The 15,251-nt window shown below is 39.2% G+C and overlaps 1 protein-coding gene across 2 annotated transcripts in view; it reads left to right on the top strand.

Annotated features, from left to right (window-relative positions):
- The window catches only part of LOC107097584 (rab11 family-interacting protein 5-like), a 44,297-nt gene extending 32,744 nt beyond the window's left edge, over positions 1-11,553 (top strand). The window contains exons 4-6 of one of the 2 annotated variants that reach the window (XM_015394780.1): positions 3,786-6,260; positions 7,344-7,488; positions 8,432-11,553. In XM_015394780.1, coding sequence (XP_015250266.1) covers positions 3,786-6,260; positions 7,344-7,488; positions 8,432-8,689 — 2,878 coding nt within the window. In that variant the 3' untranslated portion in view covers positions 8,690-11,553. The remainder of the gene's footprint in view (positions 1-3,785; positions 6,261-7,343; positions 7,489-8,431) is intronic. The other variant, XM_015394781.1, reaches the window with a different exon arrangement.
- Positions 11,554-15,251: the final 3,698 nt, after the last annotated feature.

Genomic DNA, 15,251 nt, shown 5'->3' with positions numbered 1-15,251 from the left:
ACATGAATATAAACTACACGTCACATGCTTTTTTTTTTTTTTACTTTCTATGCATGTAGCTCACATGTGAGCCCACAATCTATTACACCATGAGTTCATGCTCCTGCTCTGCTCTCTTAATGTTTATGCACCTGTAGATTCTCTCCCTACTCGTCATTAGACCTGTTTCTATGCCCTCTAGCAACTTCTGTCACGTTTAGGGTGGAACCAACCTGAGAAAGTAAACTGCCTGTGATTGGCTACTTTTAAAGAAATCCCTCATGTTTTAGACAGTGCTGTTTTTTTTTTTTGTTTTTTTTTTCTTTTAAAAAAAACCCTTAATTTAACCACCGTAGATTACATCAGGTAACAGTACAGGACTGTATTAAAAACAATAATACAATAATAATAATAATAAATGGGCAAGACTTTATTATACATAGATTTCTTCCTAATTTTGGCTAGTAATACTAGCAAAGCATCCTTATATTAATAACTGTGTTACCACCCAATCCGTACCGGTAGCACGATCCCTATCATCGGCTCATTTACTCAATCAGATATACATCTGGGTCGCCCTCGATTTTACTTTGTAAAAAATAACTAAATTACATTTTTCTCTCCCTACATGTAGTAAGCGTACTAAACCATAATGTTTTAAAGGTTAATAATGTATTCCCAGAGAAGATAAATGCATTTAAATCCTTTTTTATCACTCGTCTCTACCGAGAATGGAATCCTACGCTACTTCCGGGGCAAACTTTTTTGGCTTTGGATTTAAACATAAATCTTGTCTTTTTGAGTTTTCTTTTTTACTTTCATGTTAACCTTATGGTATATAGTGTGTAATCTAAAGAAAGAAAAAAAAACAACAAAAATACAGATAAACAGGGTTTAATCCTATCTTGCTACTCTGAGCATGTCCAATGATGACGTCAGACAATCAGTTTAACGGAGAAAGTGTTAAAGTATCAAAATGTCTCAGAAAAGTCACCAATAATTTTTTTAGAGATGCTGTATAGCATTGTTTATTGATTTAGGAACAAAAATTGACATGAGGGACAGGTACACATGCAAGTAGAAGAGAATCTATAAGCATATAAAAAGCAAGAGAGCAGAGAAGGAGCATTAACTGATGGTTGTAATTTACAGGGGGACCCATGGTCCTGCATTGGTCTGATTTTTCAAAACTGTATCTGCCCACACTCATGGAGTTCAGAACCGAGACCCGACCCGTTATCCGCATTTTTCCCCATTTAAAACCCAGCCGGGACCACACGGACCCGTATATAATATAGTCTGATATGACCCGTCTTCGCAAAGTTTACACACAGCTGTTCATAATAACGGAGGCAGAAAAGAACATTGCGTCACGCTCACATCCAGTGCGCTCACACTGGTAGAATTTTGAATTCATAAAAGTTTAGCATTTGGTTGCGTTATACAGTGGGGCGAAAAATTATTAAATCAGCCACTGATTCTATAAGTTCTCCTAGAGATGTCTGTAATTTTCAACATAGGTACACTTTAACTATGAGAGAAAATGAGAAAAAAAAATCCTAGAAATCACACTGTAGGATTTTTAAAGAATTAATTTGTAAATTATGGTGGAAAATAAGTATTTGGTCACCCACAAACCAGCAAGATTTCTGGCTCTCACAGACCTGTAACTTCTTCTTTAAGAAGCTCTTCTGCCCTCCACTCGTTACCTGTATTATTGGCACCTGTTTGAACCCGTTATCAGTATAAAAGACACCTGTCCACAACCTCAAACAGTCACACTCAACACTCAAACATGGCCAGGACAGAAGAGCTTTCGAAGGACACCAAGAAGAAAATTGTAGACCTGCACCAGGCTGGAAAGAGTAAATCTACAATAGGCAAGCAGCTTGGTGTGAAAAAATCAACTGTGGGGGTAATATTAAGAACATGAAAGACCTACAAGACCACTGATCTCCCACGTGGGGCTGTTTTTCTGCAAAGGGGACAGGAAAACTGATCCATGTTGAGGGAAGAATGAACGGGGCCATGTATCATGAGATTTTAAGCCAAATCCTCCTTCCATCATTGAGAGCCTTGAAGATGAAACGTGGCTGGATCTTCCAGCATGGCAATGATCATATACACACCGCCCTGGCAATGAAGGAGTGGCTCTGTAAAAAACATTTCAAGGTCCTGAAATGGCCTAGCCAGTCTGCAGACATCAACCCCATGGAAAATTGTGGAGGGAGTTTGAAGTCCATGTTGCCCAACATACATCCCTGCTCTAGAAGAGATCTGTGTGGAGGAATGGGCCAAAATACCAGCTACAGTGTGTGCAAACCTGGTAAAGACTTACAGGAAACATTTGACCTCTGTCATTGCCAACAAAGGTTATGTTACAAAGTATTGAGTTTAACGTTAGTCACTGACTAAATACTTATTTTCCACCATAATTTACAAATAAATTCTTCAAAAATCCTACAATGTGATTTCCTGGATTATTTAATTTTTTCTTTTTTCTTTTCTCATTTTATCTCTCATAGTTGAATTGTACCTATGATGAAAATTACAGACCTCTCTCGTTATTCTAAGTAGGAAAACTTACAGAATCAGTGGCTGGTTAAATACTTTTTGGCCCCCTCTACATGTTAAGAAGCTGTCATAAAGAGCAGATTTTGGTTGGTTTTGATCAATCATCCAGGAGTTATAGAAGTACATTTTAATTTTTTTTTTTATCGAAATGTCAAGCAAACCCCTCTACCTCCTGAGAATCTGAGAATTGTGTAAAGGCATACTGTGCAGAGGAAGAATACCAGCAGTGTTTGTAAACACACCTTTAACTCTGCTTTGCTGCCACCTAATGCTGCTTTCAGTATAGCAAAAACTGTTGAATTTCTGAGCTTTATGAGAAACAAATAAAATGTTTTTATAATCAGAACATTTATAAAAATATATATTGCACAGTAAATAAGAACATTAATGTGACTTAATCAGACTACCATTTTTATGAACTCCTTTTTATTCCAGTTCACAACTATGTTCCTTATCATATAACTTGTTAGTTTCTCCTAATTATACAAAGGCAAATATCGTAGTTTGGACAATGTTTATATCTGAAAAAATGTAAAGGTAAACAACAGCTTTGCACTAATAACACTTTTTTTCAAGGGTTCTTTGGTATTTGAATGTGGTATTATGACAATGTTTGTAACTTAAGAAAAGTGGTTTCAATAGTGCTGTTTAAAAAATAAAAAGTAAAAAGATTTTCCAATTCTGAATTCTCATATAAACTTGGCAAGATTGATTCATATAAACAAAGATTTTACTGTGACCTTATAGCCCCAGTTAAATACCATAAATTTATTAATTTGCTGTTAATTGTTGATTTATACTATTATCAATATGATACATACCTGATATATAACACAGCAATGTAATTCCAGTAACCCCTAAAAAGCATACTTAAAGCACTATTCCTTTGAGATCGAAGCAGATTGAAAAGAATCGATTCTAAATTTTGAGAATCAGAATCAAATCAATTATTGTAACTTGAACCAATACCCAGTCCTAGTCCTTCAACCACAGATCAAACAACTCCACATCTTTCTAAAAACAACATATAATTATAGTCTAATACACACATAAATATACTCATCAAGCCCCACATTTTGAAACAATAGTGGATTTTATTTGGTTACCCCAGTTTATGCTAAAGCAATAAACTCTGCATAGTATACTTTTGGAGTGTGATTTAAACAGAATGCTTTTGAGCAATGTTGACAAGCCGAACTAACTGTGAGGACTATATGTCCTTCTTTTCACAGCCTGGTGGTCTCCACTAAATTAGAGCCAAGCACTTACCCCCACCCAACACCTCTTCCACTTACTCGCCACCCCTTGGGTGCCCCTGTTGATCCTACCTCTTTGGTTTCCACACTTCACCACACTAACCCCTTTTGCTGCACACAGAGTACACCACCCCCCTTACCCTGGTGCAACCCTTTCTACTCCCTCCTACAGCACAACCCCTTCTTTACAGATATGTTAACCAATGAGCCACTAAATTCTTCGCTACCTCCTTTGCCTTATCTTTCCAGCTCCCGGCCCCCCATAACTGATCTCTTTCCAAAGTCAAGTGATTCCAATCTGACCCAAGATGACGCATCAGTAGGGGCCACTGACACTACAATGGAGGCAAAAGGCAAACTTGAGAAAAGACCACTTCCTCCGATTCCCTTGGAAAGAGAGAAACCCCTCATTGAAAAATCAGCAAACCCCTTTATGTCTGCTGATGAGCTTGAACTGGGATCACAGTGGGAAGAATCCTTTGATGCATTTGCAGCTGGGAGGCTGCAGTCTCCCGAGGACCTCACCATGGAGTACAGAACACAGCAAAATACAGTCAGTGACCATCCACTGGAACACGACCATAATAAAGGGGAATTACAATCCCACCCAGATGCTGATGACCGCACAAATGTTAACAACACTCTATATCATCAGCCTGGGGACAGGTTTTTCTCCAGTGCACTTTCAGTCCCCAGCCAGTTAAAGAATAATAACACACATATTATTGATACTTTCCCGCCATTCCTTGAAACAATTCCAGAACAAAGAAGCTTTGAAAGTGATGACTCAACCTTAAATACTCCCACTAACTCTCCTGAACTGTGGGATTTCCAAGTAGCTGCACAAGACAAAAATATTCCCAATGATTTCTCTGACACTAACGTCAATAAAGCTCCCTTCAACATCTCATCTGCTCAAATCAATGAGAACAACAGTTCTCCAGACCCCAGCTCCTCCGGGCTCGGCAGTTCAACCGAAGAAGACGGCCTCTCCTGCTTTTCATCTCAGTCTGAGAAGTTTTCTGCGGTCTCCTCAGAAGAAGCTGAAGGCAACATCCCACGCATCAAAACCCCATCTGATTCAGCTGTGGTTGAAAATGTAAAGACCTCTGAGTCAGGAGACAGTCTCAATGACAGGTCAGGCAATCAGCCTTTACTTGACGATGCCAATCAAACGGTTATTCAGCAGGAGGAGAGTCCCGGACAAAAGGTTGTTTTCGACTTCTTGGACGAGTCTCTTCAGACTCCACCACCAACTCTTATGGCATCTGAACAGGAAGCAGAAAGTGAACATGAGGACAATCAAACACCTAAAACCTTTTCAATGAGCCCTGATCTGTTGTCAACACTACAACCAACATCCCCTCTACCTCAGCAATCAACTGATGGCTTGAAAGAAGAAAGCACAGATTTGACTGTGGAGCCATCTGATGAGTTCAACCCTTTTTCTAAGAATAGCACTGAAGGAGTTATCCCCGGATCTCCAGAGGATGAATTTTCTTCAACACTACCATCAGTACACGTCACAACCTCATCCCCTGATGTCAAGCACGATTCCTCGGATTTGACGATTGAGAAGACTAGCTCAGGGGGGCAGGAAGCTAACTCATACGCCCATGTTGATTTGGGGATTTTTGATAATTTCCTCAACATCAGTCGCATTGCAAGCACTCCTGAGCAGGACAGCACTTTGTTGCCAGTACAGTCTGATTATAGTAGCAACAGCTTACTCCATAGCCATTATTTCAGCACTGACTCGCAGGATTATCTGACCTGTGACTCTCAACCGCTCTCCAAATGGTCCAGCTTTTCAGAGCTAAATGGAACCCTGTTCTCAGCCAACTCAACTCTCTGTGTTGAGATGGGTGATGTTAAGGCAGACCCCTTTGAGCCTCTAGGGACGGACAATACAAATCTATCCCAGACTTCCAACTTTGAGATCAACCAGAACAAGACATTTGAAGAATCCCTCTTTGGGGATCAAGGCAAAGCAGTAGATCTGGAGTCAAGCCTCACAGTGGGGGATGGATTACAAGGTTTGCTTGCCCCACTGCCAGGCATGAGCTATAATCCACAGATCCTCAGTGAAGTAGGGGAGGAAAATCAGGATGACTTCCTCCTAAAATGTCCAGAGGGACAACATGCTACACTACAGCGCTCCCATTCCGAGGGGACCCTCACCCCTGCCATTGAACAACAACTCCTACCCTCTTTTGGAAGTGATCCCTGCACAATACAGGAATCCTTCTTAGCTCAACCAGGCCCCAACTTTCCTTCTCCTAACCCCTTTGCTCCTTCTCTAACTCCTGAAAGCAGTAGCTTCCATGTAGCGCTCCCCACCCACCCTCCCTTTGCAACCGTTTCAGCAACCGTGCCGCCGAGCTCAGCACAGGGTGCCGTGCCAAACCCAGATGTGACAGAGCAGCTGCAAGCGGCAAATCCGCCGTGCAGGTGAGGTCACACACGCTCAACGCTTGGTGAAAAGGTGGAGGGCGATTTCTACCCTTCTTCTGGAGACTCCTCCTGTGCCTCTGCTCCGCTTCTGCCTGCATCTATTCTATTACCACTTCTTTGTGGTGTGATACTCCATGTTTCATGTATCGGTGTGAAAAGGACTCTTCTGTAGGGTTCTTCTGTGTGTCCTGAGGTAACAGGGGAGGGGAAACTAAAGCCTCAGGCCAATTAGCGGTTATTATTTTACCTTTGTCTCTACCACTCTAGTTCTCCTTCACGCACACACATACACACTGAACCCCCTCTCCACAGGGACAGCCTGTGTTCTCACACAGCAACACTATTATGCCAAATACATCAACCAGAAATCAAGCTTTCTACACGAGGAAAAAAGGTGTTGTTTTGTCATTTCCTTTTCACCTTGGGGTAATAACACACTTAACACAATTCTTCATGTTTGATTACACCTATGCATGCAATTATATCCTTCATTTGAGGATTAATTTTCACCACTTTCTTCCAGACATTCACACCTGTTTACCCTGCTTTGATCCTAATCAGAGTGAAGTAAAATGTTATTTTTGATTTATTTATTTGGTTCTTTAATCTCTGGCATCATATTGGAGGTCACAAAAAATCTACTATGTTTTAATAAAGATTAAACTCTCATTAATTACTCTGAAGACACTCGAGTAGTGGCTATTAACTGAAAGTCACTACTTCAAGGTCTGCAACACAGGAAGTAGTCTTCCTGTTCTTTATAAAGGCATTGTCTCATATATTTCTTCATGTTGTAACATTGGAGAGCTGGCATGTGGCTGTTTGCTCTCAGAGAGGAAGCCACAGTTTCCAAACAGCCATTGTTTTCAGAAGGAAACATTGTGTAAATGTTCTGGGTGATTTCACAATAAACGCTCAGATTTTATATTTTTAACCTGTTATGGCAGATGTCCAAATGTAAAAGACCTCCAGTATGACCACCAGACTGGTATTGGGCAGGTGATGGATGATCAGTATTTGAACAGGCTAAATGACTCACTGTGTGCATTGCTGTGTATGCTTTGTTGTTGACTTTTAAAGCCCCCACCCGGTGAAGCCCCTGACAACTGCCATGGTGGCTGAGGAGAAGCGGTCAGTGCTGGCCACGGGCCTGGAAAAGCTAAAGTCCACCATTCATCCTGGGAGGAGCAGCCAGATCACTGAACAGGAGGCAGACAACAAGAAGGTAAAAAACAAAAACAAGAAAAATAAAACAGTCATTATCTAATATTGTCTTGGTAATTGTGCAATCTTTTATATTCAATTCAGTTTATTTATAGAGCGCCAATTTACAACACATTTAACCTCAAGGCACTTTACAGTTCACCAAATCATACAGTCAAAATGATCCAAAGTTTTCATTATTTATCTAAGGAAAACCAGTTGATCGCATCAACTCATTGACTCAAATGCAATCCCTCACACTAAGCATGCTTGTAGCGACAGTGGAGAGGAAAAACTCCCTTTTAACAGGAGGAAACCTTCAGCAGAACCAGGCTCAGTGCGAGCGGCCATCTGCCGAGGCCGACTGGGGTTCAAGGAGACAGAAGCAGAGATACAAAAAGTAACTGTAAAAGGCGGCCCTTTCCAGGAAACACACAGCCAGGCAGATGAGCTTCCATGTCAGAGGATGAATAGCACATCCAGCCAGTCATAGTAAGAAAAACAGGATTACACTGAAAAACAGGCCGATCTTCAGCATCTATAAACAAAGGTGTTGATGGTGGTGTCACAGCATCATATATAGTATTAGCTGCACACTCTGTCATCTATTCAATTAGTTTCTACCCGCAATTAGACTTCACCACCCCTAAAGGACATGTTCGCCGGTTTAAGAGACTGCTGCATTACAAATCGGCCAATGCTTGCACATATCAGTCGATACAAAAAAACCAAAACGCTCATATTGGCCAAAATAATCTGCCAGCCAATGCATCGCTCTGTCTCTACTACTTTGTTTTGAGTCTGTCACAATAAATCAAATGAGTACATTGCATTTGTAGCAAAGTGATAAAATGCAAGGCATTGTTCTGTAACCCTAATCTATTTATTTTGTAAATTGTATTTTGAAAAAGAAAAAATCATCAATATAAACTGAAACCTTTTACCATGTCTCTGTCTGCTCTCAGTCTCTGACAGAAGGAGCAGGCTCGTACTACCACCTGACTCACAGCGAACTGGTGGCCCTGCTGGTGCAACGTGAGGCCGAGCTGGAGAGGCAGAAGGCCGAATTCGAACGTCAGAAACTCTTACTGGCCAAGCGGGAGGTGGAGCTGAAGAAGCTTAAGCCTCAGGTCCGAGACCTGGAGGACTACATTGACACCCTCCTGGTGCGCATCATGGAGCAGAAGCCTACGCTGCTGCAAGTGCGCTCCAAGTTGAAATGAAGAAAGAAAAAACAAATGAGGATGCGGCCATTTTAGTTCATCTATTCACTTGAAAACCCCCACAACAGCTGTTTTAGTCTCACTGCTCCGCAGTCCTTTTTGATACAGGGGTTTAGGCACAGAGAGGCCATGTTTTCTAGCCGGCATGCTTCCCCGCTCTGAAACAAATCCTCACCAGCAGGTTTTGTTTCCCGAGGCTGTGAATGTAGCGCATCCTCAGGTTGTCTTCAGGCTCAAGGAGCCTGATGGAGGGTTCCAAACCCAGATGCTTCCAGTTTAGCATCCTGATCTGAATCCCTCTTTCCACTGCGCCTATCACCTTTGTCTCCTCGTCACTAAAGAGTCATAGTTATAGGTTTTAAATCCACAGCAGTGAACACTTTACCAAATGTGGAAATTTAGAAATCTTCTTGCTTTGATTTGTTCAATAACAACAGACTGTCAGATCGGTGCAAGGCATTTTCATGACAGATTTCCTTATTTAAAGGCAGAAGATGTCTGTTTCCTCGTGTGCCTAGAAACTGCTTGCAGGTTTTAACACTTATGTTGAAACTAGAGGTCTTTATCTTTCATTTCAGACAGGAATCCGCAGGTTCTGTTTTCATTTTTCATAAAATCGACTGTTTATCAGAACTTTCTTAAAGGGAATCCCCACCTTCTGCACAGTGCTCAATTCTAAAAGGCAAAGGCAGCAGAGCAAGCCAGTGAATTCAACGTCACTGCAAGTTGAGGCTCGACCACAAAATATGTCAACTGCAGGCAACAATAGGGAGGAAAAGGAAGGAAATAAGCCTGAAATCATTGTAATGCAGTGCTTTACAGCACAAGAAGCCTTAAACCGTTTCTGTCTGTCACGTTACATCTAATAATCTCCAGTTTTCTTTTAATTAAGACTTTTTGTGACATATCAGCTCAAAAAAATTAATAATTGTGAAGTGAAAGGAAATTTGTACTTGCTTTATATTGAAATAAATAAATCAGAAAATGTTGCCGTTAATATTTACTCTGCCACCTTTACCCCGATACTTATAAATATATCCAGTCCAACCAACTTCCCCAGATGTCATGATTTGATCTGGATTTTTTTGCATGTTCAGGGAGGGTTTATTTCAGGATTTCTCTATAATAAGCTCCATCAAAACTAACCTCTGATTAGCTTCCATTGCTTCCTCTTCCCTCACCCTCAACATAATGCTGCCTTTAGTAGTTTTCCATCACTTACGCAGCTGAGCTCTGATGCCTTTGGATTTTTCTTACATGTAACCGAGTTCAGGGGTTCAATTAAATATGCCCCAACAATTTAAGATTTTTTATTTTTTTTGGGATAAAATTTAGAAGCCATATGAAATTTTCCTTTTACTGCACAATTGTCAACCCATTTTCTGTCCCCAGTAAATGCATTGTGGATATTTAAAGGGTAAAATATTTTGCTGAGGCGCCGTATGTTCGAGAAATTCAGTTTGAGTTCGATGATCAATGTAAGAGAAATATACAAAGTTTATTTTTTATTGCCTCCTCACTTTTTTCTGGTAATACTTTCTACACTCTAAGGATATTTTGATTTTTGGTGCAGAGTTCTCTTACTACTATTATTATTATTATTATTTTTTTTTTTTTTTTGACAAACTGTAAGCCAAATGAGACGGATTAGCAGCTGACTTTCACCTGCACATCACTGAGAACGGATGTGAATGTTCAAAAGTGTTCTTAAGCCAATAGGTTTCAGTTTTTAACACAGGATAAGTGCTTGTTTATCTTAAGCTCCTCCCCCCAACGATGTAAACAGAATTTCACTGTCAGGTGAAGACAGTATCGTTCGCCATCTAGATCAGGCCTTATCATCCTTCCTCACACATGTGCGTTATTCACACAGACTGCAGCTCATTGGGGGGGGGGTGCCTGCGACATGCCGCTGCTTGACTTCCCTCCCTCAGTGTCTCTCTTTGTTGCACATCCTAATCTGCTCTGGCATGTGTAGCGCTTTCAGGTGTCACAAAGGGACTGCAGTTTTCCCGCATATACACGTTTTAAAAACGCCAAACGCTGCCTTATTTCATTTTTTTTTTTGGTAATTGTTTCTCTTTACAATTCATTTATCTAGCACTTATTTTTATTTCATTTTCAGGCATTTCTTGAAAACCTAAAAACCATCTGTTTTGCTGAATTCTATTGTTTCTGAATATAAGGTTATTTTGCTTTGTGATATTGGTTAGGTCACTGCACAAAAATCAAATGTATGCATACAAATAGAAAAGGAATAATTACAGTGATTAACTGTGAAATGCCAAAAAAAATCAAATGTAACAGCCTTTTGAAGCTTAATCTATAGAGCTGATTGATTCACCGTAAAGTATTCTGATATGATGCCACCTTAAACAGCATTCGTGGATGTTCTTGCACTACTTATTCGATAGAATAACTGCTGTACCTGTCTTTGTGATATTGGTATAGTTAGGTCAACTTCACGTCGTATTGCACTTTCTAATCGCTCTATGGTTAAGAACTAGGCCTTCTTTCCACACATTCATGATTTGCCAGTGAGCTCAAAGCATCAAACGTAAAAAAATAAATAAATAAAATAAATCACCTTTGTTGTCACATTCGTTCAGCGGGGTGATCTCGATATGAAGGGTTGAGATGATTCTAGAGGAGGTGCAATGCTCCCAGAGTGCAGGAACAACAACTTTCTTTCATGTCTTCCGTTTGGCGAGGTTTTTATTTATCTTTGAATCGACTGTGTTTTATCCTTGAGTGTGATGCTGGTGGAATGTGCTCAGTGGGGTATGTAAGACTGGAACGTTTACAATACGTGATGCAATTCTGTTTCACAAATTTTGTATATTTAATAAAGAGTATTTTGTGTTTCCTGCTCACCGTATCTTTTGTTGTCATTTTCTTTAGATTTTGAAGGTGCAGTAACCTTTTAGTACCTGGTTTTATGCATCTTTTGATTCAGTTTGAGGATTTATTTCGAACTTCCATCAGTGATGGGGAATCTGATTAACCTGAGGAAAAGTGGGAGGATTATCCAGATATTTTTTTTATTCATATCCTTTAGCTTAGTGCTGTGCAGCTCTGCAGCTGCAAGTGGCTCACTGTAACTTCAACAATTGCCTCATGTAATACAATAACAAATGAATTAGATTTTTTTAATATATATCAAATATTATAATAGAAGACAATCCATCCTCCATCATCATAAAACCTTTTTACTTTTGTTTCTAAAGGTTTCCTATATCAGATGTTGTACTAAAAGAAAAATATGCTGATTTGCTAAAGGGTTATAAAATATTTGTGGCCAACAACTTCACTCAGCAAAAGGGCCCTTTGAATTTTTAAGGTTGCAGATCTCTTCTTTAGATGAGACCAACAAAAAACAAAGAAAGATAATACTGTACTAATTCACAACACATGTCATCTCAAGGCACTTTACAGAAACAATTCAACCAGATCATACGGTCAGATTGATTCAAAGTTTCTAAGGAAAACCAGCTGATTGCATTGACTCAAAGGCAATCCCTCACACCAAGCATGCTTGCAGTGACAGTGGAGAGGAAAAACAGCCTTTTAACAGAAAGAAACCTCCACCAGAACCAGGCTCAGTGTTGGCGGCCATTTGCCGAGGCTGGCTGGGGTTCAAGGAGACACGAGCAGACATACAGAGAGAAGCAGTGATGCAAAAGGCAACTGTCAACCAACTCCACAGGCGGCCCCTACAGGAAACAAACAGCCAGGCAGACAAGCTTCGAGCCAGCTCCCACATGAGAGGACAGAGCACATCCAGCAGGTCACAGTCAGAGAAACAGGACTACACTGAAAAAACTGGCTGAGCTCAAACATCTATAAACAAACGTGTTGATGGCAGCAGCACAGCTGATATTTCTCTCCAGGATGGTGTTGAGTCAAACAGGTACAGGCCAGATGAAGCTACTCACAGGCTTCAACTGGTAGTTGGTTCCACAGGAGAGGAGGCTGATAACTAAAAGATCTGCCTCCATTTGAACCATACTGATGGTAAATAAGGTGATCTGCCTGTGGATTTTCTATTTTTGCTCTTAGAATAAGACATATATTATGCACTTGAAATAAGATACATATATATATATTTATTATTCTAAAATATGCACATTTTCTTACCTGCTCAAATCATGGGAAAATACACTTATTTCAGGAAAAGTTGAATCACTTATCATTCAGTGTTGTTTTTGTGTTGATATCATCCTAATGATCCATGAGGAGCTGACCCAAAATATTTTGGTTTCTACTAGAATGTTGAAGATACAAAGGGATATGATTTTTTTAGCATTATAGTGAATCCAAGGATGGTCCAAACAAGCAACACAATGACTTGATGAAAGAAAAATTTATTTTTTGAAATTCCCAAAGTCTGCAATTTAGAGGGGGAGACATGCTGCAAAGGACCACAGGCGGGATTCAAACCCAGGTTGCCTGCATGGATCGTGTGCGCTAAGCACCACCAAAACACGCCCTGTTCTGAAATCTGTGGGTTGAGGGGAAAGATGTCCTCATACATAAATGTATTATTCAGCCATGATGTGGTAATCAGCTTATTTCCAATCAGAGGAGATGAAGTGATGCATGAGAAGTAAGATACTTTACAAATACATTTACCTTGCCTCACAATTACTTTTTTGTTGTTGTTGTTAAAACTGTGTCTATTAAGTATTATATTTTACACCATGTCTTCACATGGTTTAAAAATGACTTTTAACAGCATTTTATTTACACAATTCAAACAATAGAATAATTATTAATGTAAACACGTGTCAGTTTAAAATCACTATTAAGGTAAAAGCAAGTGTCAGCTAGAAATCATTAAATAAGGGGCTCTTTATATTATAATTCTCCATCATCTGAAACTGTACATAAAATTTTGTTAAAACTCCACAACTGAATAAAATCCTCCATGTTCTCTGTGGCTCTTTGGAAGTGAAACTCCAGCCCTATTTTGGCTTTAACATTACACTTCCACAGAGCCACAGCATGAAGGTGAGGTCCCTCCTGCAGTCTGTCTCTGCGGGACAGGTTAATGGCCATCTTTGTTTCACTGATTAAAAAAAATTTAAAGTTAGGCCTTAGGCTTTTTTTTTTTCTATTCTGGCAAACTCTTATAAATAAAGGTGAAGATAAAAGTAAAAGATGGTGTAAAAACGGCAAAGCCTCCACTAGGGGGCTACATTTGCTTTTTAAAATCAGATTAATCCCTGTCCATCATTAGAATATTTTATCCCATCAGAATATACTGGCAGTATGATGGAATCAAACTTGTTTAATGGTCAGTTTAGGTTTAAAATAACAAAAATATTTAACAGATCTTTTAATAGGGGGGGGGGAAATACTCTGTTTTAATGTGTTGGGGATCCCAAATCTTCTGATCAAGTGAATTGGGGAAAAAAAAGCTATTCATTATATAGTAGTAAAGTTATTAAGTGCATTTTAATCAGATTTTTTGTGTTTTAAAAATGCTTTTTACTCTTATTTCCTTTCTTCACAGATATACAGTTGTACTTTTACAATTTTACTTGAAACTCTGATACATTGTTACTCACCATAAATTAAAATATGATCAAAACTTATCACGAAAAGATTTATGGGGAATCGGTATGTGAACAAGAGAAGAAGAGCTGCACTCCTAGTTCACAGCCCTTACTGGTTGGTAGTGGAAATGCAACAAATTGCATTTTGAAAATGTTTATTTGGACATAAGGCAAAAAAGTAAGCAGAAGAAATCCGTATATACACATCTATAAATGTATAGAGTAAATAAAAGTTTAAGAACAGTTTGTAAGAAGCAAATGCTTTCTTAATCTTACTAATTTCTACACACCATATCTATTTCATATAATGTAATACATCTTTATATACTTCTCTATTACACAGGAAAAAACAAGGAAATTTATGATGATATCTATAATTGCTTCACTGGTAATGTCAGAAAAATGTCCTTCCTTTCAGTTAGGGTCTTGTCAAAATGTTAATTTGTGCCAAAATGTGCCTCTTAAAAAACATAAATATTTTTCCTTTTATTTCTCTACAGGGTTGAGAAATGTTGAGACATATCAAGCAGTGAAAATCCTTAAGGTACGTAAAGGGAGGAAAGCTATTCAGATTATTTTCTGTAGTATAGTATAGAAAGCACATTTAAAAAGACTAAGACATTTATACTTCACATTTATAAATGTTCCCATCATGCAGCTATAATTTGATTTTTCATAAATCTACTAAGTCAATCCTGCATTTTATCCTGTGTAAGGAAGCAACCTGGACAGGTTATCAGTTCATCTAAGGGGAACTTAGAGAGATCAACATACAATCTGGACTGCATGATATTGGGAGTTAGCCCATTTATGGGGTGAAATTTGTTCCATGATGGTTGCAGGCTAAGAAAATGTTTTGTGAATAGAAATTTTAAAAGAAAAAACATTCAAAATGCCAAAAATACACAAGGAATTAAGGGGTCCCAGTCAGGCCCATTGTGAGCAGCATAAACTGTTTGTCTCACAATATTGGATTGGTGGTCTGCACTTATACAGCACTTTTT

This window comes from Cyprinodon variegatus, unplaced genomic scaffold, assembly GCF_000732505.1.
Source record: "Cyprinodon variegatus isolate N-32 unplaced genomic scaffold, C_variegatus-1.0 Scaffold708, whole genome shotgun sequence".
NCBI lineage: Eukaryota > Metazoa > Chordata > Actinopteri > Cyprinodontiformes > Cyprinodontidae > Cyprinodon > Cyprinodon variegatus.
This window is presented reverse-complemented; position numbering and strand designations above follow the sequence as displayed.